Source organism: Odontesthes bonariensis, chromosome 17 (genome assembly GCF_027942865.1).
Source record: "Odontesthes bonariensis isolate fOdoBon6 chromosome 17, fOdoBon6.hap1, whole genome shotgun sequence".
Taxonomy (NCBI): domain Eukaryota; kingdom Metazoa; phylum Chordata; class Actinopteri; order Atheriniformes; family Atherinopsidae; genus Odontesthes; species Odontesthes bonariensis.
In genome coordinates this window covers 22,902,977-22,925,602 of record NC_134522.1, presented here as the reverse complement: position 1 = coordinate 22,925,602, position 22,626 = coordinate 22,902,977, and the positions used below count along the sequence as shown (strand labels likewise).

Below are 22,626 nucleotides of genomic sequence, written 5' to 3'. Positions count from 1 at the left end.
TTATACATATTATAAAGGCAAAAAAAAAGTTTTTCCCTAATACATATTTATTGTGTTAATTCTCCGAGGCTGTGTGCGTTAATTCATACTCACACATTTTCCGTTTTTCGTTGTCTACTCTTCAATGCATTTATGATATCAAATAATGACTCATCCAGGGCTTTTAAAAAAAGTAATTATTGTAGCAAATTACTTTGACTTTGCTTAGTGATCTGCAAAAAATCTTTTTTTCTTTATTCAATTTATTTGAAATTACTACCGAAGTCAGCTAACATGTGACTTTCTAAAAAACAAATCGGCGGGAAGCCCGTGAATGCAACGCGCGTGCTGTTCACGGTCCGCCTTGAGCGGACACGTCAACGGTCACGAGCGGGTGGGGAACAACGACTGACAGATTCTCTAACCGGTACGGTGTTTTGTTTATAGTCGGACCCCGTGGCTGAACTCTGTCTCATTGGACCGTGTCTGTTAAAGTTCCCGTGTGCATGTCCGTCAGCGTGTCGCCCGTCCCGCTGGAGCCGAGTTGTTTTTATTTTTTCATTTTAAAGGAACTGTGTTAAGGAAAATCAAGGTGAGCGGCGGCTCGCGCTGCAGTAACACAATGCTCACTGCACTGCATGCTCTGTGAGCTGAGAGGACGCGATTATTAAAACTTTTGCTGGTGAGTGGAAGTTCCCATTTGTTTTGTTTTTTTCCGCTGTTATCTACTTTCAGGGTGTTAAACCAGCGCCCATTAAAAACCCATCTAAAACCATTCTTTACTCTTTTTTTTTTTTCGTCTCCGGTCTCTTTTCTAAGCTTTTCCCAATGCTTTTGACTTTTTACTCTCTTATCAGTCAAGTTAACAGGACACTTTTTTTTATCAGTATTTGGTCAGATTGCTGATTATATAGTTAGTCGTGATTTATTTATCTGCAGGAGAACACAAACTGATGTGCTCCTTCCACTTCACTCATCTTTCCGTTGCACAGACCTGATGTTGTCCCTGTGTAGGTCTCTACTGGACAGCAACATGACCGGGGAGGCGGTGGTCTGGAGCGGTCTGAAGTGGGTGAAACAGGCGGCCAGCAGAGCCCCAGGAGGCGGCTTGACCGGCGCCGGGAACCGGAGGCTGGTAAACTTCCATCACGCCATCGGATCAGCAAGGGTGAGCACTGGGTTGGGATTTGGTCATCGTGCAACTCCAGACTTGGAGTCACGTACGCAGCCCAGATACCTCCTCTGTGCGTTTCTGTGCCCGTGCTGAGCCTCGTGCAGATGATGCTGGGACAGAAACTGCAGCGGAGAGGGGCTCAGTTGACAAGGCAGTGAAGGATTAAAATGGATATCGGATTTGAAGTCGGATCGGGCTAGTTTAACTTTTAACAGTGTGATACCAACCGTGCAACATTTTTCCGATGTATCGTGTGTGTGTGTGTGTGTTGGGTTTTTTTTGTTTTTGTTTTTCCTCCAAGCGGGGAAGTAAAAAGCTCCAAAAACAAATTTCAGATCAGTCGACTTTACTTAAACGAAAACAAATTCTTTCTTTTCTTTTGGATCTTTCGGGGGGTTTAGAGAGGTGAAAACCTTGCAGGTTGATTAAAAATTGACGCTTCAGTAACTGTTGGCAACTTCTTTTGGCAAGCCTCGCCAATCATCTTTTACATACAGCTGCTCTTGAAGCTGCCGAGAACTGTCTAAGCCATAATTGTACTGGCATTGTCCCCGATTCTTTGTAGTAGCCACGTTTGGCGAACCTGATGGGGCCCCAATGCGAACATTCATTGTTGCCGGGCACTCCTTTAACCTCCACATGGCAGCGTCAGTATATCTCCCCCCCGTGCAGCTGTTGTATATAGGCAAGGCAAGGCAACTTTATTTATAGAGCACAATTCATACACAGGGCAATTCAAAGTGCTTTACAGCTACATAAAATCACAAGAAGGCAATAAAACCATTAAAAATGAATAAAAAAATAAAAGAAAGAAATTAAAAAAGAAAGAAATTTAAAACCCATTAAAATAATCATTAATTAATTAAAAAATGAAGAGTGTAGATAAAATACTTTCAGGTGTCATATGCACAGCTAAATAGAACTGTTTTCAGCCGGGATTCAAACATTGTCAGAGTTGAGGCCTGTCTCACATCTTCTGGAAGACTGTTCCAGATTTTAGGAGCATAAAACTGAAACGCAGCCTCACCTTGTTTAGTCCTGACTCTGGGCACCAGCAGGAGACCCCTCCCTGAGGTTCTCAGAGCCCGAGTTTGTTCATATGGCTCCAACATGTCAGAGATGTACTTTGGCGCTTGACCATGAAGAGACTTGTACACAAGCAGAGCTGTTTTAAAGTCTATTCTCTGAGCGACAGGAAGCCAGTGCAGAGACCTGAGCACTGGACTAATATGGTCGTATTTCCTGGTTCTAGTCAGGACTCGAGCAGCAGCGTTCTGGATGTACTGCAGCTGTCTGATAGCCCGTTTAGAGAGCCCAGTGAGCAGGCCGTTACAGTAGTCTAACCTGCTGGAGACAAACGCATGGATCAGTCTCTCTAAGTCTGGTTTAGACAGTATTCCTTTGATTCTGGCAATGTTTTTTAGATGGTAAAAAGCTGCTGATGTTACAGATTTAATGTGGCTGTTAAAGTTCAGGTCTGAGTCCAATATTACCCCGAGATTTCGAACTTGATAGTTAGGTTTTAGAGAGAGAGTCTCAAGGTGACTGATAACACTTTCTCTTTGTTTCTGTGGGCCACAGACAATGATTTCAGTTTTGTCTGAGTTTAGCTGGAGAACATTGTTTTGCATCCACACACTGATCTGTTCGATGCAGCGACACAGTGTATCTACAGGCCCGTGTTCTCCTGCCGTCAGTGACACGTAGATCTGAGTGTCATCTGCATAATTGTGGTAGGACACATTATAGCTGCGTATTAGCTGGCCTAGTGGAAGCATGTACAGATTGAACAATACGGGTCCCAGGATTGACCCCTGGGGAACCCCACAGGTCATAGCCATTTGGTCTGAGACACAGTTATCAATTTCAACAAAATATTTCCTGTCCTTGAGAAAGGACTTGAACCAGTTTAAAGCACGACCAGAGATTCCCACCCAGTCTTCTAACCTCTGTAATAAGATCACATGGTCAACTGTGTCAAAGGCAGCACTCAGGTCCAGCAGAACTAAGACTGTGACTCTACTTGCATCTGTGTTCAGGTGGATGTCATTTGTCACCTTGATCAGAGCTGTCTCAGTGCTGTGGTGGGGGCTAAAGCCTGATTGGAAAGTATCAAAAGCATTGTTAGACAGGAGAAAGTCACTAAGCTGTTGGTATACAACTTTTTCTAGGACTTTGCCTAAGAATGGCAGGTTTGATATGGGCCAGTAGTTGTTCAGTACTGTGGCATCAAGATTGCTCTTCTTTAGAAGGGGCTTAATGACAGCGGTTTTTAAGGCCTTTGGAAATGTTCCAGTCTGGAGTGAGATGTTGACTAGATGAGCAAGTTGTGGTAACAAACTGCTCAGCACAGACTTTAGGAATCTAGTGGGCAACTCATCAAGGCAGCACGTTGATGAACTCAGACAGCAGATGGTCTCTTCGACTGTTTTGTCAGTAACAGGTGTGAAATGTGTCAGCTCTAGGTGTCTAGCTGGCTGCAGAGTAGTTATTTGTGTTGTGGAAATTATTGCATTTTTAATGCCTTGAACTTTGTCATTAAAGAATGTTGCAAACTTATTACACTTGGATGTAGAAATGAGTTCTAAAGGCAGTGAAACTGGAGGGTTTGTTAATCTGTTTACTGTAGCAAACAGGACACGAGAGTTGTTACTGCAGTTTTTGATGATTTCAGAAAAATAACTCTCCCTTGTTCTACGCAAAGTCTGGTTGAACACACATAGCTTTTCTTTGTAAGTCTCATAATGAACCTGGAGCTTTGACTTGCGCCATTTCCGTTCGGCTCTCTGGCACTCCCTTTTCTGTGCCCTGACCGACTCTTCTTTCCTCCATGGCGCCCTTTGCCTACTTTTAACCATTCTAACCTTGACAGGAGCAATGGTATCCAAAACATTTAAGAGACTTGATGTGTAAGAGTTAGATAAGATAAGATAAGATAAGATTCGCCTTTATTGTCTCTTCAGGAGAGAAATTTTGCGTGGGCATGAGAAGGTGTGATTTACAATGAACGAACAAGACTTAGACATGACTTAAGTACCACAGAGGGAACACACAAAAACATACAATATATGCTAAACAAGGAAACATGTAAACATAGATACACTGTAGCCTAGTTTGCCTACAGCCATAGCCCCCGCAGCAGACAACCATTTAGTGCACACAACCCTCCCTCTTGATCCTATCATCCCATCATCAGTAATTCTACCCCATTTGGACATCCATTGCACATACCTCCTAAATGTATTAAAAAATAAAAATAATAATGATAATAATAATAATATTAATTATACATATGATGCTAAAAATAAAAATAAAAATACAACCCCCCCCACACACACACACGCACATAAAAACACTACCTAAGATTATAATAAAGAACCTGACACATGCACCCCCCCACCCCCACCACACACACACACACACACACACACACACACACAACCATCCATCCATCCATCATCTTCCGCTGGTCCGGGGATCGGGTCGCGGGGGCAGCAGCTTGAGCAAAGAGACCCAGACGTCCCTGTCCCCGACCACTTCCTCCAGCTCTTCTTGGGGGACCCCGAGGCGTTCCCAGCCCAGCCGAGAAACATAGTCTCTCCAACGTGTCCTGGGTCTTCCCCGGGGCCTCCTCCCAGTGGGACGGGCCCGGAACACCTCACCGGGGAGGCGTCCAGGAGGCATTCTCACTAGATGCCCGAGCCACCTCATCTGACTCCTCTCGATGCGGAGGAGCAGCGGTTCTACTCCGAGCCCCTCCCGGATGACCGAGCTTCTCACCCTATCTCTAAGGGAGAGCCCAGACACCCTGCGGAGGAAACTCATTTCGGCCGCTTGTATTCGCGATCTCGTTCTTTCGGTCACTACCCACAGCTCGTGACCATAGGTGAGGGTAGGAACATAGATTGACCGGTAAATCGAGAGCTTCGCCTTCTGGCTCAGCTCCTTCTTCACCACGACGGGCCGGTGCAGAGCCCGCATCACTGCAGACGCCGCACCGATCCGTCTGTCAATCTCCTGCTCCATTCGTCCCTCACTCGTGAACAAGACCCCGAGATACTTGAACTCCTCCACTTGGGGAAGGATCTCATTCCCGACCCGGAGATTCCTCCCCGTGAGCTGTCACCTTATCGTGGTGGGGGGGTTTGCGTGCCCCAATGAGTCTGGGAGCTATGTTGTCTGGGGCTTTAAGCCCCTGGTAGGGTCACCCATGGCAAACAGATCCTAGATGAGGGACCAGACAAAGAACAGCTCACAAGACCTCTATGATGGATGAAACTATTGGACACCGTGTTCCTTTGCCCGGGCGTGGGTTACCGGGGCCCCCCCCTGGAGCCAGGCCCAGGGGTGGGGCCCGCTGGCGAGCGCCTGGTGGCCGGGTCTGTGCCCGTGGGGCTCGGTCGGGCACAGCCCGAAGAAACGGCACGGGTCCCCCTTCCCACGGGCTCACCACCCGTGGGAGGGGCCATGGGGGTCGGGTGCAGTGTGAGCTGGGCGGCAGCCGAAGGCGGGGACCTTGGCGGTCTGATCCTCGGCTACTGAAGCTGGCTCTTGGGACGTGGAACGTCACCTCTCTGCTGGTGAAGGAGCCTGAGCTGGTGCGCGAGGCTGAGCGGTTCCGGCTAGATATAGTTGGACTCACCTCGACACATGGCTTGGGCTCCGGAACCAGCCTCCTCGAGAGGCTGGTTCCGGAGCATCACACACACAACCATTAAGACTTATTATTTAGTAGCCTAATTGACCAAGGGACCATTGAAAATTTGAACCTATTCGTTTTACATTTCGGCACCCTGTGTCTTCTTCCTGAGGGCAGTATCTCATATTCACCATGCAAAATATGTTCACCATCCACTAAGATTTTCAGACTCTGCCAGTTCAACAGATCATCAACATCAGAACACGAGGTGTTCTCAAACCTAATCATTTCCATAAACTGTGTCCCTGTTCTGTCATTTATGAGTCTTCCCCGAACAACTGCAGACCCAGCTGGTGTTTTGGGTAAAGTAGATAGGTCTGAAGAAAACACAGAAATGATCAGATAAAGCAACATCAACGACATTCACGTTTGAAATAACAACACCCCTTGAAATGAGCACATCTAGAGTGTGCCCTCTGTTGTGGGTGGGCTCAGTAACATGCTGAGTTAGACTAAACATTTCAAGGACAGCAGTGAGCTCTTTAGCTTCCTTGTTATGCGCTACGTCCACATGCACATTCAAGTCCCCTGTTATGACTAAACAGTCAAAAGCAGTGCACACAATTGAATGTAGTTCAGTAAAATCATCAATAAAACAATTCTGTGGTGGTTTATAAATGGTGATATAAAGTATGGAAGATTGTTTTATCTCCATTTTGAATGACACATACTCAAATGATGAAAAAAACCCAAATGACAACTTGTGGGTGGGTATATTGTCCGTGAACATGGCACAAACACCCCCACCCCTCTGGTTTTCTCGTGTTTCAGACACGAAATTGAAGTGAGGTGGACTAGACTCCATCAGGACTGCATTTGCTGTGTTTTTGTCGAGCCACGTCTCAGTTTAAAACATAAAATCAAGAGTGTGAGAGGAAATAAAACTATTAATTAAGAATGATTTGTTACTTAAAGATCTGACATTGAGTACTGCGTGTTTGAGATTAGTTATAGTTGAACTGGATGCTGTGTTCTTGCAAGGGATATGGATAAGATTTCTCTGATTGGACAGTCTGATTGTCCCTCTCTTCACTCCATCCTTGGACCTCTGGTTGAGATGGTGTTTACCAACACAGAGGCCCTTAGCGTCCTAGACAACAGCATTGACGCTGTTGGAAATGACAGCTGTGGGCACCGGTGGTGGGGGCCAAGCTGGGGGGGCTTTGGTCGATGGAGTAGGCTGGGGAGGGAGAGGGGCTCGATGCTTCTTTGAGGATAGAATTCTTGATCTTGCCATGTTTGGCGTGAGAGGAACCATTTTAATCCCCGATTTCACCAAGCTTTCAAGGTGATCAGGAAATCTCCTGGGTGACGGTGGAGAAGAGAACGATGGTGAAACATCTCTGGAGGGTGTAGATGCAGCAGGTGGGTCCCAGGCCTGTATTATATACAGTATAATAACAAGACTTAAAGGAGAAGTTCGTTTTTTTTAAACCTGGACCTTTATTATAGTTTAGCATTATTTCCTGTTTATCTGGTTTCCAGATTGCAAGGTGAAGTGACTTTCGACCTGCAGGCTGTGGTATGAACCAGTTTCAATTTTGTAACCTTTTTTTTTTTTTTTTTTGTGAAGACCAGTTCAGTTTCTGTTGAGTGTTTTCTTCTAGTGAGACTTGGTGGCACTGCTAAATGTCAAAGTCCAGAATTTAGGGTATCTACAGGAATTGATGCAAATTGGAAAAGGCTGTGCTGGTCGAACACTCTTGACACGTGGAAGAAAACTTGCACCATCGTGGAATAACACCAACGTAGAATGTACCCAGAATACTCTTGACCCGCTTCAGGAATGTTTGATTGCAGAGCCTTTAGCAACAACGGCTTCTGAATATGTGGTAAAGCTGTAGAAACGCATATCTGCTGGTAATTTGATACTTTTTATATATTGTTTCATATATTGTTTTATTATTATATTTCTTGATACTAGATTTCACTTCTCTACAAACAATTTCAGTAGGATTTAAGTCATGATTGCCAGCCAAATTGTCCATATTTTATCTTTCATCCATTGATTTGTGCCTTTGCATGTGTGCTTCAGGCTGAAAGAGTGAAGATATTTGCCTCAAGCCCCCGTTATGTTTTTACGTCATTATAACCGGGGTTTTAGTCTAAAATTAATAGGTAATTTTGTGATTTTAATCATTCTTTTCATCATTTCTTTGGTACCTTTGGTGCCTAGAGTACCAGAGGCAGCAAAGAGCCAATCGCGTGATAGAACCTCCACCGTGCTTTACCATAGGGAGGGTGTTCTTTTTCCTTATGGGATTAATTCATCTACTTTGCTTACCGCCGTCCAAAAAACATTATCCCACAAAATCTGTAGCCTGACGTTATAACCTTTTGCAAACATTCGTCGTGCTTTTTGGTTCTTATCTTTCGATGCTCATGCCCTCTTTGGTCTTTGATCGTGGAGCCCTGATGGGTTCAGTCCACAGCTCACGCTATACAGGCTGAAACCACCACTCAAGGATGCTCCAGGTCAGCCTGAGGCCCTTAAAGGAGAATTCCGGCATTTTTACAAACATATCCCATCTGTTGGAGACCAAGGAAAGTTTGCCAAAGGGAAAAACGCGAGAAATTTTCATGCCCGCTGCGCAAAGTTGTCCGATTTTGATACACATTAAGAGCCTCAGGAAAGGTTAAAAGCTTGCCCGATAGAGCCCGCTTTCATGGAAATCAGCGCAATTGGACAACTTTGCGCAGCGGGCATGAAAATTTCTCGTGTTTTTCCCTTTGGCAAACTTTCCTTGGTCTCCAACAGATGGGATATGTTTGTAAAAATGCCGGAATTCTCCTTTAAGATCTTACCAAATTTCTTCTTTTAGCTGCATTTCCTTGAAGCGTCCTAACAGTTTTATGAGCCTGAACTTTTCAACAGTCGACCCAAGGACTACTACAAGATCTTCCCCCAGTTATTTGATAACTTGGGCATGAAATAACTTAAATATTTTTATTTGAAAGCTCTGGTTTGGGTCATTTCTGGAAAAAAAACGGTATAATTCAGTCGTGAAAATGGATTTGATGTGTCTTCAATTTAAGTCATGGAGTATTACATCACTCCATGTGCATTATAATTAAGGAGGCGTGTTGTCATGTGCTGCAGCCTCTACCAACCTGAACGCATCCTTAGTTGATCATATTTTGTTCCCCCAGGAGACGTTCAACAAACAGATGGATGTTTGGGTCCACAGAGCTACAGCGACACGCTTTCACAGATATTCGACTATGGGCACTCGTTTCACTACCCGCTTCGCCGGAAGTGCAAAACATCTGAAGTACCACAGGAGCTGGTCAAGTCAGCTTTTCTCTGGACACGCACGGCTGTTTAACCAGGACAGCTCCACGGTGGGGCGGCTGACTGCGGAGGACATCGAAAAAGCACGAAACACCAAGAAATCCGAATCCAAGCCATATAAGCAAGTGGTATCCTCACTCTTTATTTTTTTTATCAGTGTTGGAATAATATTGACCAAATACTCGAGTGCGCGGTCATCATGTCACGGCGCACTGGAGCCTTTTAAGTTTGTCTTTCGTCGTTCAAGTTTTCTTTTATTTCAGCTCAGTGAAAACTCTCGGGAGAGGAAGGTGCCCGTCACACGGATAGGAAGGCTGGTAAGCTTCGGAGGTAAGTGGAATCTTACTGGCACATCAATTGAGATGCACCTCATAGAAAAGCGACCCAGAAAAACTGTCACTGGCGTTGGCCTTCAGAAGTGCTTTAGCGCCCCAGTAGCTGCAGCGGCAGTGCTGCTCGGTGATCACAGATCAGATCACTGATCACTTCGAAGGTGTGGTCCTGTATGAATGAGAAGCAGAGCATGTCCCGTGCACTCTTAAGCGAAGAATCTGGTGAAAACAAGAACCAACACGCTTTGCACGAACCACCGTCTGAGTGTCAACGTGTAGGATTTAATTAGTTAAGTTTATTATACCGTTACAAGCACCGCTGTGTTTAAACTCGGGCCAGAATGTCACGTGTATGTGTGCTGTCCAATTTAATTCCTTCCTTTTGCACTTTTTGCAGCCTTTTATGGTTGACATTCTTGCATATCCTATTCCTCACGGTCGTTCCTGAAACACAACTGCATACCACCACCTACAGACTTCTGGAAAATTGTTCCAGCATCAGGAGCAGCGCGTGTCGAATTATTCACAAGTACACACGCGCATGGGTCAACTTTCATTAAGTGTTCCTCTGCAGCAGTATCGACAACTTGTTAAGTGCTGACTGCGCGAACTAACCCAGAGTGTGGTATTTGTGGCATTAATGAGGGTTAAAGCAAAAATGACTCTGACACTTTGAGGGAACTCGCAAGTTTTTTTTTTTTTTTTTTTTTTTTTTTTTTTTTAAAGAAGTTGAGCAAACGAGTTGTGCAAAAGAATTTGGCAGCACTGACACTTCCTCCAGAACAGCAAAGGGCTCCTGGGCACCACGACAGTTAATACGCACCACAGTAAAAAGTCGCACACAAAACAAAGCATTTTACTCCGCTTTATGCGGTAGCTCTTTCATTGTGGATTAAGTCGAGAGTGTCAAAAAGACTGGGAGTACAGAGTCTTTCTGGAACATGCCTGAGAATCCAGGAAAAATAAAAACACGCCGTCAGAGGTGAGCCTTCTTCTCATCAAAGGCCAGCTCACTTGGGGTGGTGTCAGTTGTTTCCCCTCACTCTTTCAAAGCCTCAATTTGCCCTCAAACTCTGAAAGGCTCCGTGTGTTTCTTTGAGAAATTACAGTGATTGCTGTTATCTCGTCTCTTTTTGCTGCAGGTCTGGCAGTCGGACTCGGCATTGGAGCAATCGCAGAAGTGGCCAAGAAGAGTTTTAAACCCAAACAACAAGGTGACAGGAAGCAGACCATTGTTTCACTGGTTGATGAGAGGGCTGGTAATGATTAGTTAGGCGTCTGTTATGATTTGTAAGACTTAACTGGTCACTCTGAATGTTCAGCATAGTCTTTGTTTGTGCAATTAAAGCAACACGATGCACGTTTTGAACTCCCTTATCGTTTAGCAGAGGTAGTTAAGATAATACGTGTAAACAACACGTATTTAAATGTTTATAAGTGGAATGTCCTTCGAATATGCTAATCTAATTCAATATTCTAAGCAAAGGTGGGCTTTCGCAATGCCAAGTCACGGTCAGACGGAGGTTGTTAATGGGCCTGAAATTGTGGATCGGTTGTATTCAAATCATAATTAGAAAATTAACTTAAGAATTTGACGGTCTACTTTTACGACCACTAAAAACACAAGAGTGGTGACTGTCCTGGGCTTTCCACCACAAACCACCTTACCTCAACCCCTCTGAACTATTAACAGGGCACTGGACAAAGCCAAACGCTCCCAATGTCAAAGGAAGTTAGACCAGGCTGGAATAATGTGCGTCATCAGGGTTTTGCATAGGCAAGCGGACAGGCTAACTGTGATGTTATATTAAAAATATTGTTATTTTGCATTCGTGTTTAATTATCTGTATGGTTGTTAGGTAGCAAAAAGGCCGTCCTGGATTCCAATCCTTTCCTGTCAGAAGCTAACGCTGAAAGAATTGTCCGGACGCTTTGCAAAGTTCGAGGGGCTGCTCTAAAGCTTGGACAGATGCTCAGTATTCAAGGTGAGCCCTGTAAAACATGTGCCTTGGCTCCAAACTGTGTCAATCACTGTAAATCAATGCAGAATTCAACTGTTTTGATACCATGCAAACTGAAACCTGGACATCTCACACATTATCAACGGATATTATTGGCACTAAAATGATCCGTGCATATAAAAGTTCAGTTTGCACTACAGTATTACCTCACAAGGCTTCATCGTGTGGCTGATTCACTTTCACTGGCAAACAAACGAGATTCTTTCACCCGCAGTGAAATGTCATCACTTAAAATAAACTGAACTGAATAAGCTGAACACAATAAGTGCCATTCCACTTGGGCTATTGTAGGCATATGACTCTAAACTGACTCTGAGTTCTGTTTACTTGGTAGAGCATGCTTGCAGTGCGTTGTTGTTGCCCCATCCTCAGCATGGGCCTGTGTCACGTGTCGGTCAGTGAGTGAAGTGTTTGTTTTATGGAGGACGGATCCCTCCTCGTCTTTCAAAATCCCACACGGTCATTCAACAGTATACATGGCTTCCTGTATCTTTTTCCCAATGTCGGTTCTGGACAATAAAGGTCGCCAGATTTGGTTAGAATTTTGCACCTCTGAGTTGGCGCTAGTGTGGAGTGGGCTGCTAATTGGCTCATGTAGCTACAGCAGATCGTGCTGTTGGCCATGTGTGGTGACCCTCATTTGGCCAAAAGCTTGGTCTATTCCATTACCCAGATTAAGGGCAAGTACTTTGGCCATTATTGGATCAAACCATTTTGGCTACATTACCAAACACCAAATATTTAATGTAAGCTATTAGCTGATGATAAATGTAGCTAGCTACAGCTAACAATAACTGTAGCCGGTAGCTATACATTTAGCTAAATATAGACGATAGCTACATTTACTTTGGTTGTTTGCTGATGCTAATTAACTATAACAAACACATCTGATTTAAGTTATTAGCTAATCTTAGCTTATGACTTATTGTAGCTATAAGCTAACTCACGGCTACAACCTAAGTTAAGTATGTACCTATACATTATTGTAGGTAACAGCTAAATTAACATTTAGCCGTAGTTAAATTTAGTGACAGCAGAAGTGACAGAACTAGGTTAATATTGCTGGAAGTCTTGATAAGTGACTCAATCTACAACAAGTTATATACCAGTGTTGTGTTATTGGCTTTTTTTTTCTGCTTCAACCAAGTGACAAAAAACAAACAAAATAGCTCTAATTGTGATGGATATGAAAGTTGAAGATGTTCAAATGTGATGTTTTCTTTTCTTTTTTTCCTCTTAGAATCCCAAGGAAAACACTTCTGAACAAAAACTAACAAGTTCTTGATATTAAATTTAGAAATGAAGACTTGAACATCTGACTGTCTCAACACAGAGTTTGATTGAAAAGTTTGTCCACCATACAGTCTAAAGTTTGGACACATCTTTTGATCCAAAATGAACAGCTAGTCCAAACGTGCTTTGAGGGAGCTAGTAAATGGATTCTTTATTACAGCTCTCCTCTTAATTCTCATCAGATGATGCCTTCATCAACCCTCAGCTGGCTAAAATCTTCGAGCGTGTCCGGCAGAGTGCAGACTTCATGCCCACAAAGCAGATGATGGTACAGTATGAGCTGAAGCGGACAACAATAAATGCAGCTTCCGGTCTCGTTTACAAATGATTGTTTTACCCTGTATGTGCAGAAAGTCATCAGCAGTGATCTGGGCCCAAACTGGAGGGACAAGCTGGAGTACTTTGAGGAGAAGCCGTTTGCAGCTGCGTCCATCGGTCAGGTACACTTAGGGAGGCTTAAGGATGGAAGAGAGGTGGCCATGAAGATTCAGGTCAGCAGAGTGTTTACGCAGAGATAAAACATTTCAGTGAATGAACTTTATTCAGAAAATTGAAAAGGAAAATCACGTTTCTCTTCAGTACCCTGGGATTGCCAAGAGTATCGACAGTGACGTGAATAATATCATGACTGCTCTGAATTTAAGCAACGCTCTGCCTGAAGGTAAAATTTCTTTTATTGTTTGCATGATAACAGCTGCCATTGTGTGAAGTTTCTGGCCTCAGCTAATGTCAATAGACTGACCTACAGCAAGTGCTCCACGGCATGATTTTCCATTTCATCACTCATTTGCTCTACTTTATTATTTTTTTTTTTCAGGTCTGTTTCCCGAGCATCTTATTGAGGTCATGAGTCACGAACTGGCGCTGGAGTGCGATTACATAAGGGAAGCAAACTGTGCCAAAAAATTTCAGTAAGTTCTTCACTCCATTCTTACGACACATGCTGCGTGGGCAAAAATTTGCTCGTCTACGCAAGAATCTTAAAAGAAACACCCAAACAACTGAGTCCAACTTGGTTTCACTGGTTCCTGGCCTATAAGAGGCTTCACCTCCAGGTCAGGAGTCAGGGAGACATGTTTGTTTCAGATCTCAGTTTCTACAGACAGATAAATGTTCAGTAAATAATTCAGTAACATTGCAAAACTGGAATCCATCCTTTTCGGTATTGACTTGAAGAAGGTTGCAGCCTCAGTCACCTCAAGGCTGGATTATTGTAACTGGTACCAGAGAAAGAGTCTGTATGTTTAATCCGTTTACATGTACAATCCTCTGAAATGCTTTAGCTTTCTGTACAGCACGTTGGCCAACTCTGGTTGTTTTAAATGTGCTTTATACAGTGCACAGTGAAAATGAGTACACCCCTGTTGAAAAGTAACATTTTGAACAATATTTTAATACACACACAAGTTATTCCCAAAACGTGCATAGAGTAAGTTTAATACAACATCTGTTCAGCTTACAACAGAAAAGAAAGGTCAATAATATAACTTAAATGACATATTTGTCCATTTTTGTGAAATTATGCTGGTGCAAAAGTGAGTACACCCCTATGTTAAACTCCCTGAGAATGGGCCGTGTTGGCCCGAAATGACAGGCTTGACACCATCGAAAGCAAATTTGTTCATCTTGGTGTCATCAGATCACAGGACATGGTTCCAGCAATCCATATCCTTAGTTTGTTTGTCTCTGAGACAATGATAAACAAATTTGCTTTCGATGGTGTCAAGCATGTGTGGTGGTAAAAAGTGATTTGTACAAAGAAAAGTGCCCCATGCTTAAAGTCAAGCATAGTAGTGGGAGTGACATGGTTTGGGGCTGCATGGATGCCATCAACAGTAGGAAGCTGAATTTCACCAAAAGAAACATGCTTGTCAACATGTACTGTTACTACTGAAGCAGATCATGATACTCTCCATAGGATTTCAGTCAAATCTCACACACGTCTCTTTTAGCCTGGTGCAGACTCAAAATGTAAAATTTCAATGTAAGGCAAGGATGAAACGCACAACGATGACCTCCCTTTTAATGCCTTTTCATTTCATGACATTTCGGGCCAACACGGCCCATTCTCAGGGAGTTTAACATAGGGGTGTACTCACTTTTGCACCAGCATAATTTCACAAAAATGGACAAATAGGTCATTTAAGTTATATTATTGATCTTTCTTTTCTGTTGTAAGCTCAACAGATGTTGTATTAAACTTACTCTATGCACGTTTTGGGAATAACTTGTGTGTGTATTAAAATATTGTTCAAAATGTTACTTTTCAACAGGGGTGTACTCATTTTCACTGTGCACTGTAGATACATTTTAATTTGATTTGACTTTCATCTTAATTTGAAACCGTTTTCTCTGTGATCTCTGTCATTTTTCTCCCTGGGAAATCATTTCACAGTTGACTAAATGAGCATCACAACTTGTTGTCAAGCTTTGGGACCACACCTGAGGTTTTTGTCTGAGACAGTGAAGTTTGGATGAGTCAGTTGTGCCTCTGTTTCTGTTAGTTGTGGTAGCTCCTGCAGTCGATTCCTGCAACAAAGCTTCCTGCTGTTGACGAAAACATTTAAATGTGTTGGGTCTTGTACTCTAGGGCATGTATTTGGACCAGGACGGTGCTCAGGTGGAACCCTCAACTTTTATGTTTTGCTCTCTCTCGTCTTAGATAATTTCAGAAGCTGGCATTCTGCCCTCAGAAACCATAGCTCTGATAATCCCAGCCTACCTGATGCAGCAACTAGCAAGTGAATGAAAGCCTTTATTTAATCATTTTCTCTTCAGATTAGAGTGAAGCCAGTGAGAACTGGTCCGTCTTTTCAGCTGCTTTGAGAGCCAAACGTTTTGAGCCTCAGAAATTAGGCTAAATTCTTCGGCAAGAAAGGTTTCAGTTTTTGTTCGTGCTTTCCAATTATCCGTGGCTGAAGCCTGTAGTAGAGCATGAGGGAGGGGTTCCATGTCATTCATTCATTCATTCATTCATTCATTCATACACTTTCCATACCAGCTTGATCCTATTCAGTGTCGCCCCGGGGCTGTAGCCCAGTTGTCCAGTGTATAGTTCCTAAACTATTTGATCAGGTTTTTGCCAGATTGAGCCGAGTTGAATGTTGATTTGGGCGATTTGAACAGGGTTTATTTGTTCTTATTCAAAGGAGAGCGTAGCAGAAACCCTCACTCTTGTTTAGACGAGTATCTACAGAGGTGGAATATAACTGAAGTATATTTACTCAAGTATTGTGCATCGTGTCTGTGAAATTCTAAAGTCTGTGGAGGATCTAATTGACCAAACCCTTTGTTGATTTGGTTGGTAAAAAAAGAAATCGAAATAATTTTTTTAGTTTTATTAAAGTAACACTAAATCCAAGTCAAGTGAAGTCACAGTTGGTGGCATTAAACCTGTGACGTTAAATCGTGCCTTGCTCTTCAAGCTTCAACCTTCCACCTTTAAGGCTCTAGCATGGTTGCCGCGTCTGCTCGCGCGAGCGGTGTTGATGACGTCACGAGTTCGTGCCCGCCATAGGACCCTATATAGTGGCGCAAGTCGTTGCGCGCCAGTAGTTGCAATTTTCTCCGTCACAGAGGTGGCGCTGCCAGGTGAAGGTTACCTCTACTCTACAACCACGAAAGTGGAGAAGAAAACAATGCCGCTGTCAAGAGCAAGAATACTGTAATTAATGATACTGCTGCAGTTTTCGGATCATTTTAATTTTTTAATTCAGTTAAAAGAGGTGAAGGTTTGAAGCCCCCGGCATCAACAGAGTCTCTGCCCTCTTCTTTGCCTTCACGTATCTGTCCCGTAGCTTCTTCCACACATTCTTACAGAACTCTCCCTCTTTCCCCAAAGTTCTGCCCATCTCTGTGCATCAGTTTGGGGAGTTTACGTGCTCCCTGTGCTGTTTCACTGGAGTTTGGTACAGCTGCCTGTACAAACGCACCTCCTCACTGAGCCTGGTCTCACATCGGTCCATCCGGTTCGTTGTGCTCGGCGCCGCCAAGTAACAAAAATCGACTGGTGCACGACAACGCGCTGCGCCGTCTTTTCAAGGGAAGCGCCAGGCCTGAAACGTCATTTTGACGTCACGGTGCGACACCGCCGTGACAGACGCGGCAACCATGCTACCGCCTTTAGCCTCCCCCACTGCCACTGACATTAGTGGGCCCCAGTTATGAACCAGCAATTTGAACCGGCTCTAGATTAGGCATCTGCAGTGTGTCAGTGGAAAGGGGCCGACAGTGAAGCATTTAGACTAAAGAGAGAAAATTCTCTTGGGAGGTGCGGAGGCTGGACCAGAGCAAAAACAAGGCGTTGGGCTGGAGTTCATCAGAAACATGACTCCAAATGAATGATGTTGCTCTGCAGCTACTTGATGTTTTAGTGAGCAGCTTTGCTGACATAAAGTACGGTGTTGTTCATTCCTGTGCCTCCCCTTTTCCTACTGGGTTCTCCTGTGTGCACGTCCCCGGGTTCCGTTAACTTGACCGTTACGTTTGTGTGGCAGGGAGCTGCTGAAGGACCACCCGTTCTTCAGTGTGCCCGAGGTGATAGAGGAACTCAGCAATCAGCGTGTCCTCACCATGACGCTCGTGCCCGGTTTCCCCCTGGACCGGGCCACAAACCTCCCTCAGGAGCTCAGGAACGAGGTGGGTACAGTCGAAGCCTGTGCTCTGCGAGGATCGCACTCCTTGTTGGAGGTTATGTGCCGAACACAGACATATGCCACCTTTAATACCATTGAGACATGTCAGCATATCACAGCAATAACTAAGGTAATTACCTCGTAGTAACAGCGTCTTTCCTCTCTGCCAGATTTGTGAGCAGATCTTGAAATTATGCCTGAGGGAGCTTTTTGAGTTCAGGTACATGCAGACGGACCCAAACTGGTCCAACTTCTTCTTTGATCCTCAAACTCACAAGGTCGGTGTGCTTCGGTCGCTGAAGGAAAGCTCCTGCTCGTCTTTGTTTGAGATTTCCCCTTTTATTGAGGCTCGTTTTTTTTTTTTTTTTGTCCCTTCAGGTTGCACTGTTGGATTTTGGAGCCACACGAGAATTTGACAAGAGTTTCACCGACACCTACATCGAGGTGAGAAGCTGCAGAAATGTCATCCTCACAGTTACAGTCGCAGAATTTGTACACTTAAATGTTACAAGCCATTTTTTTCCCCCTCATTCTCAAGAATTTTCACACAAACTATACAGGACTTTTTTTTCTTTCTCCCTTTTTAATTTAACATTTTTAATTAGGACATCTTCTACTTATAAACTTTTGGTGTCTAAAACAACATTTATCTACTTAAAACAAGTCATATTATTCCAGTAGAAGGCACATCGCAGCAAAACAAAACTGGCAATGACTCATCTAGGTGTTTAAGTTAGTGGTTAAGCTGGTGCTCCATGTACAGAGGCTGGAGTTCCCCGACGCAGCTGACTCAGGGTTCGAGTCCCGGCCTGAGTTAATTTCCTGTCCACGTACTTAAAAAGAAATTTTCCCCAAAAATTAGGATTTTAGGATCTCTTTTTGCCTCAAGAGTGTTGTTGTCTAGTTGCTAGTGTGTGACGTGGTACCATATTTTTAATGCTTCTTACACTCCCTGCTGCAATGCTTTTATTTTATATAAAGCACTTTGAATTGTTTTGTACATGAAATGTGCTATACAAATAACTTTGACTTTGACATGAATCGATACGGGGTCATCAAACCAAACCCCGATATTTCCGTTGTTGCGTCCTCTCAAACTGGACTTATTCTGTGTATTCCTCACATCAGATCATTAAATCTGCTGCATATCGGGACAGAGAGGGCGTCCTGCACAGGTCCAGAGACATGAAGTTCCTCACAGGCTATGAGTCAAAGGTAACATTCCTTTCAGCAACTAACCACAGGGTTAGGGTTGCTTTTTATCTTTAGTTAATCATTAGGTGTCGGTTATGTTTTGGTTCCCAGTGCTGCCAGTTGACTTCCCTGAAGATAACAGCGAGTCTCAGAGAGTAACGGGGCTCTCAAGTCCGGAGATCAATTTAGTATTTTCAACCGACTTTATTGACCTCTACTGGTGCACAGAAGGGATTTCAGTATTTAACGGCCTCCTGTGTAATCGCTAAAGGCTGATTTATGGTCGCCTACAGAGAGCTCTCTCTCTGTCTCCGGGATCTCTCCGGAGACGGCTCTCCGTCGCTTGCGTTCGTCGGCCAAAATTCCTATATATCCGTCGAGGAGACGGAGGCCGTTTCTCAATATGCGTACTTGCGTACTCGTGTACTTCTGAAATGTCATCACTGAAGGACCAAGTACTGTTCCAATTCAAAGTACGCATCCAGACAAGTACGCTCCACATTCCCGGATGTGTGCTTGCTCCACCCATTTAATCGAGTTTGCTTCTGTGGTGACTTCAGACAGCTTGCTATCCCAGAAAGCAGTGCGGCACGAGCAATGATGGCAGAGGAGAAAGCACATAACTGTAAGTTCTGTTCAGCAGCTGCAACCACAGCTCGGACCATTTTCAGTATTTTCTAAGTTTGATTTTTTTTTTTGCTGTTCAAAACGCACACGGGCATCAAGCAGAGTGGCAGTGATGAACAGAAAAATCAAAAACTTTTTGGCGGCAACGTCAGTCTTTGACGTAATCAAGTACGCTTCCGTTCCAAATGCACAATGAGCGCACTTGTGTGCTCAGAAGTCCGTACTTCTGACAAGTCCATACTTGTAAGCACACGAGTACGGACTTGGGTATTGAGAAATGGCCGGAGACCGCAAGGGTTGTGATTGGTCGGCTAACAACATCATTTCCGGATTCACTTTTCCGGTTTAGCTCCTTTCCTCTGAGAACAACAACACCATTTTAGAAAGAGTTTACTGTGTGCTGGTCAACATTTGGTAAAAGTTATTTGCATTTCAAAATCAATAAGCTCCAACAAGTCTTTCTCTCTCGGCCGCCATCGTTCACTGTGAGGAGTGAAACGGAGCCGGAAGGTGAACAATCAATCAATCAAACGTAGCGACGCCTACTGATCGGGAGGTGAACTGCCTTGCGTATCCGACAGCCCGACGGAGAACTAAGGACGGACTACGGAGACGGAAAGCGACGGAGAAGCATACTGAGGCCTTTAACCCATTTAGGCCTAAAACGCCTGGAAAAGAATGCCTGGAAAAGAATGCCTGTAAAACCTATGGGCGATTTCAGAAAGACCCCCTAAAACCTGAAGTGTTTCTGGAAATTCAGCAATTGTGTCTACGCCTACTAAATGATTGATTTTTCAGCCTCTGTAGCAGAAAGAAACAAAATTCAAAAAGTATTTGAGAGCTTACACCTGTGGCTTTCTTTGGAAATTGAGTTTATTTACATACACCTTCACGAAAATAGAAAATGTAAAAAGTAAAGTGCAGGAACAGTAATAAAATAAAATTTAATTTTATATTTAAATTATTTATTTTATCGCCAGTAATCTCTTCGTACTGGCAGCACAAGGAGCCCATACACATTCCAATAAACGTTTTCATCTCCGGCACAGTTACGTGTGACCACCTTGCCATCTTTGCTCGAGCTGGAGTCTGAAGTACCTGGTCACTGTATCTATTCGGCTCGGAAACGAGGTGCGCCGAAAGCTCCTCAGTAAAAATATGATTAAATGCCTGCAACGGTGTGGCATCTGCAGGTAAACCGACTTTCACCCCTGGTGTGCGGTTGAAATCTCTCCGTCGATTACGGTGGTAATTGTCAGTCTTCCACTCACATTCAAACCCTTCAAAATCATCTTCAAACATATGTGCTAGCCATAAAGCTTGATCAATTGGGTCAGCAACGTTTATCAGCATCATCAAAGCCAAGAAACTCCTCGCAATCGCTACCATCTGAAAAAGACGTGTACGCTTTCCCGGCCCTAAAGGTAGAATAACGCAACAAGCGCCCCCGGCTTTAAAGGTAGAAATGCGGCAACGCTTTCCCGGCCTCAATGGGTTAAGGCCTGATAAACCACTGTAGCGAAACCGCTTCGTCATTCGCATTTTTTGGTCGTGAACGAAGGTGTTTCTAACATGTATTCCAATGAGTCGTTTTGAGCGGAAGAACTTCATCTCCAGATTAACAAACCCTCCAAGAAGAGACAACAAAATTAAAATCAAGCCTCTTTGGTCTGCGATATTGTAATGGCCTTAAAAATTGGATTTACAATCATTAGATACGCAGCATCAGTGAGCAAGTACCGTGTTTTGGAACCGATTTGAATGCTACTTGTAGATGTGCACAACACAAGTGATGCATTTTGGACTTTAACTCTGTAGCAGGAATCTGACCGAGCTGACTTGCTCTACATGTGGTATTTGTTTTCATTTCAGTACTCGGCCCCAAATAGTCGCTGATGTCTTCGTCAGCTGGTAGTTAACGCTGTTATAAAGACTGTATTGTACAACATGTGTAGCTGTATATAGCACAATATTTGTAAGCTGGGGAACTAATTAGTTTTTAATTGCTATCAAACCAAATGCAGAAATATCATTTCCTGCTCTCATATCGTCAAATTTGCACCTCTTTACCTTTTTAAAGAGATAGTATGTTGTGTTTTTTGGGGGAGAGATTTATTCTATTATTAGCAAACATTTTGATGAAAGGGACGATTCCACAACAGTCACTTGTAAGGCTACAGCTGCATGTAGAAGCTTAGCTGAACATAAAGATCACAACAGGGGGACGCAGCTCGTCTGGAGCTGCAGCTTCTTATTTAACAAATATTAAAGGGTCTTTAACAATAAATGTGCACATCTCCCCTCGGATTACTGATTAAAAGCTTGTTGTGTTCCGTGAACAGTCGATGGAGAACGCTCACGTGGATGCGGTGATGATCCTCGGGGAGGCCTTCTCCTCTGCGGAGCCCTTCGACTTCGGAGAGCAGAGCACCACGGAGCGCATCCACAGGCTCATCCCAGTGATGCTGAGGGAGCGCCTCACGCCGCCTCCAGAGGAAACCTACTCCCTCCACAGGAAGATGGGCGGCTCCTTCCTCATCTGCTCCAAACTAAAAGCTAAAATCTCCTGCAAGGACATGTTCCAGGAGGCGTACAACAACTACAGGAAAGGCTGAGATCCTGGGTCTGACAGCTGAAGACTGGTTTCCCAGAAAAGCATGTTCAGACCAGGATTATCTTTCTTTTTTTTTTGTTTCGTGGCATGTCGGACAATTTAACTCACACATTCTTACATGCGAGGATACTTCACAGCCTGAAGCAGAAAGTTTCCTGATGTTACGTAGTTTCGTTTGTGTTTTATTTTTCCTTTACTGCTCTGACTCATCAAGTAAACTGGTACAACTGTAGGGAAAAAGGAAAAGTGTATCAGAACATCTGCCAATGAAGAACTATTATGTGCCTTTCTTATTCACTCGTTTATTTTTGACCTGGAATTCCATCCAGACTAACGTTACCTGTACCGTCCCATAATGATCGAAGATTATCTGTACCCATCGTTTGAATGAATCCGCTGTGTGTGCTGTACAACCGAGTAATTATGTGCCTGTGTGGTCCTGAGAGGGGCGTGTGTGCTCCATCTGATCAGGGGTTGTCAGTTTAAATAAATTGTCGCTCATGCAGCAAAAGACCATGACTGAAAAATGTAACTCTTGTGCAAAGAAAAGCCTGTAAATTGAACTGCAAAAATAATTTTGCGTTTGCATTTTTCCAGCCATATATTGTTAGTTAATTATAGTATATTTTACATGACTATAATCACATGAACCAGCCCAACAGTCATTGTTTAACAGACGAGCAGCCAACTGTTTAAATCGGCCAAACGGATAAAAGCTCAAACGTCACCATCGGATCAGCATGATTTGTTTACAATTGTGACCTGTA

At 43.8% G+C, this 22,626-nt stretch overlaps 1 protein-coding gene across 4 annotated transcripts; it reads left to right on the top strand.

Moving 5' to 3' along the window:
* The first annotated feature begins 275 nt into the window (after positions 1–275).
* On the top strand, positions 276–22,370 carry coq8ab (coenzyme Q8A, genome duplicate b). Of its 4 annotated transcripts, none has more exons than XM_075447781.1 (15): positions 276–661; positions 994–1,147; positions 9,003–9,272; positions 9,408–9,474; positions 10,619–10,690; positions 11,336–11,461; positions 12,973–13,058; positions 13,141–13,281; positions 13,370–13,451; positions 13,608–13,701; positions 17,287–17,428; positions 17,595–17,702; positions 17,803–17,868; positions 18,553–18,639; positions 21,588–22,370. In XM_075447781.1, the coding sequence occupies exons 2-15, from the start codon at positions 1,013–1,015 to the stop codon at positions 21,858–21,860; spliced, it is 1,749 nt and encodes a 582-aa protein (XP_075303896.1). In that variant the 5' UTR covers positions 276–661; positions 994–1,012; the 3' UTR covers positions 21,861–22,370. The 4 variants fall into 4 exon arrangements, with proteins under 4 accessions (XP_075303896.1, XP_075303895.1, XP_075303898.1 ...); XM_075447780.1 differs by having other exon boundaries at positions 972–1,147; XM_075447783.1 differs by lacking the exons at positions 276–661; positions 994–1,147 and adding exons at positions 7,079–7,217; positions 7,338–7,374.
* The last annotated feature ends 256 nt before the right edge of the window (positions 22,371–22,626 follow it).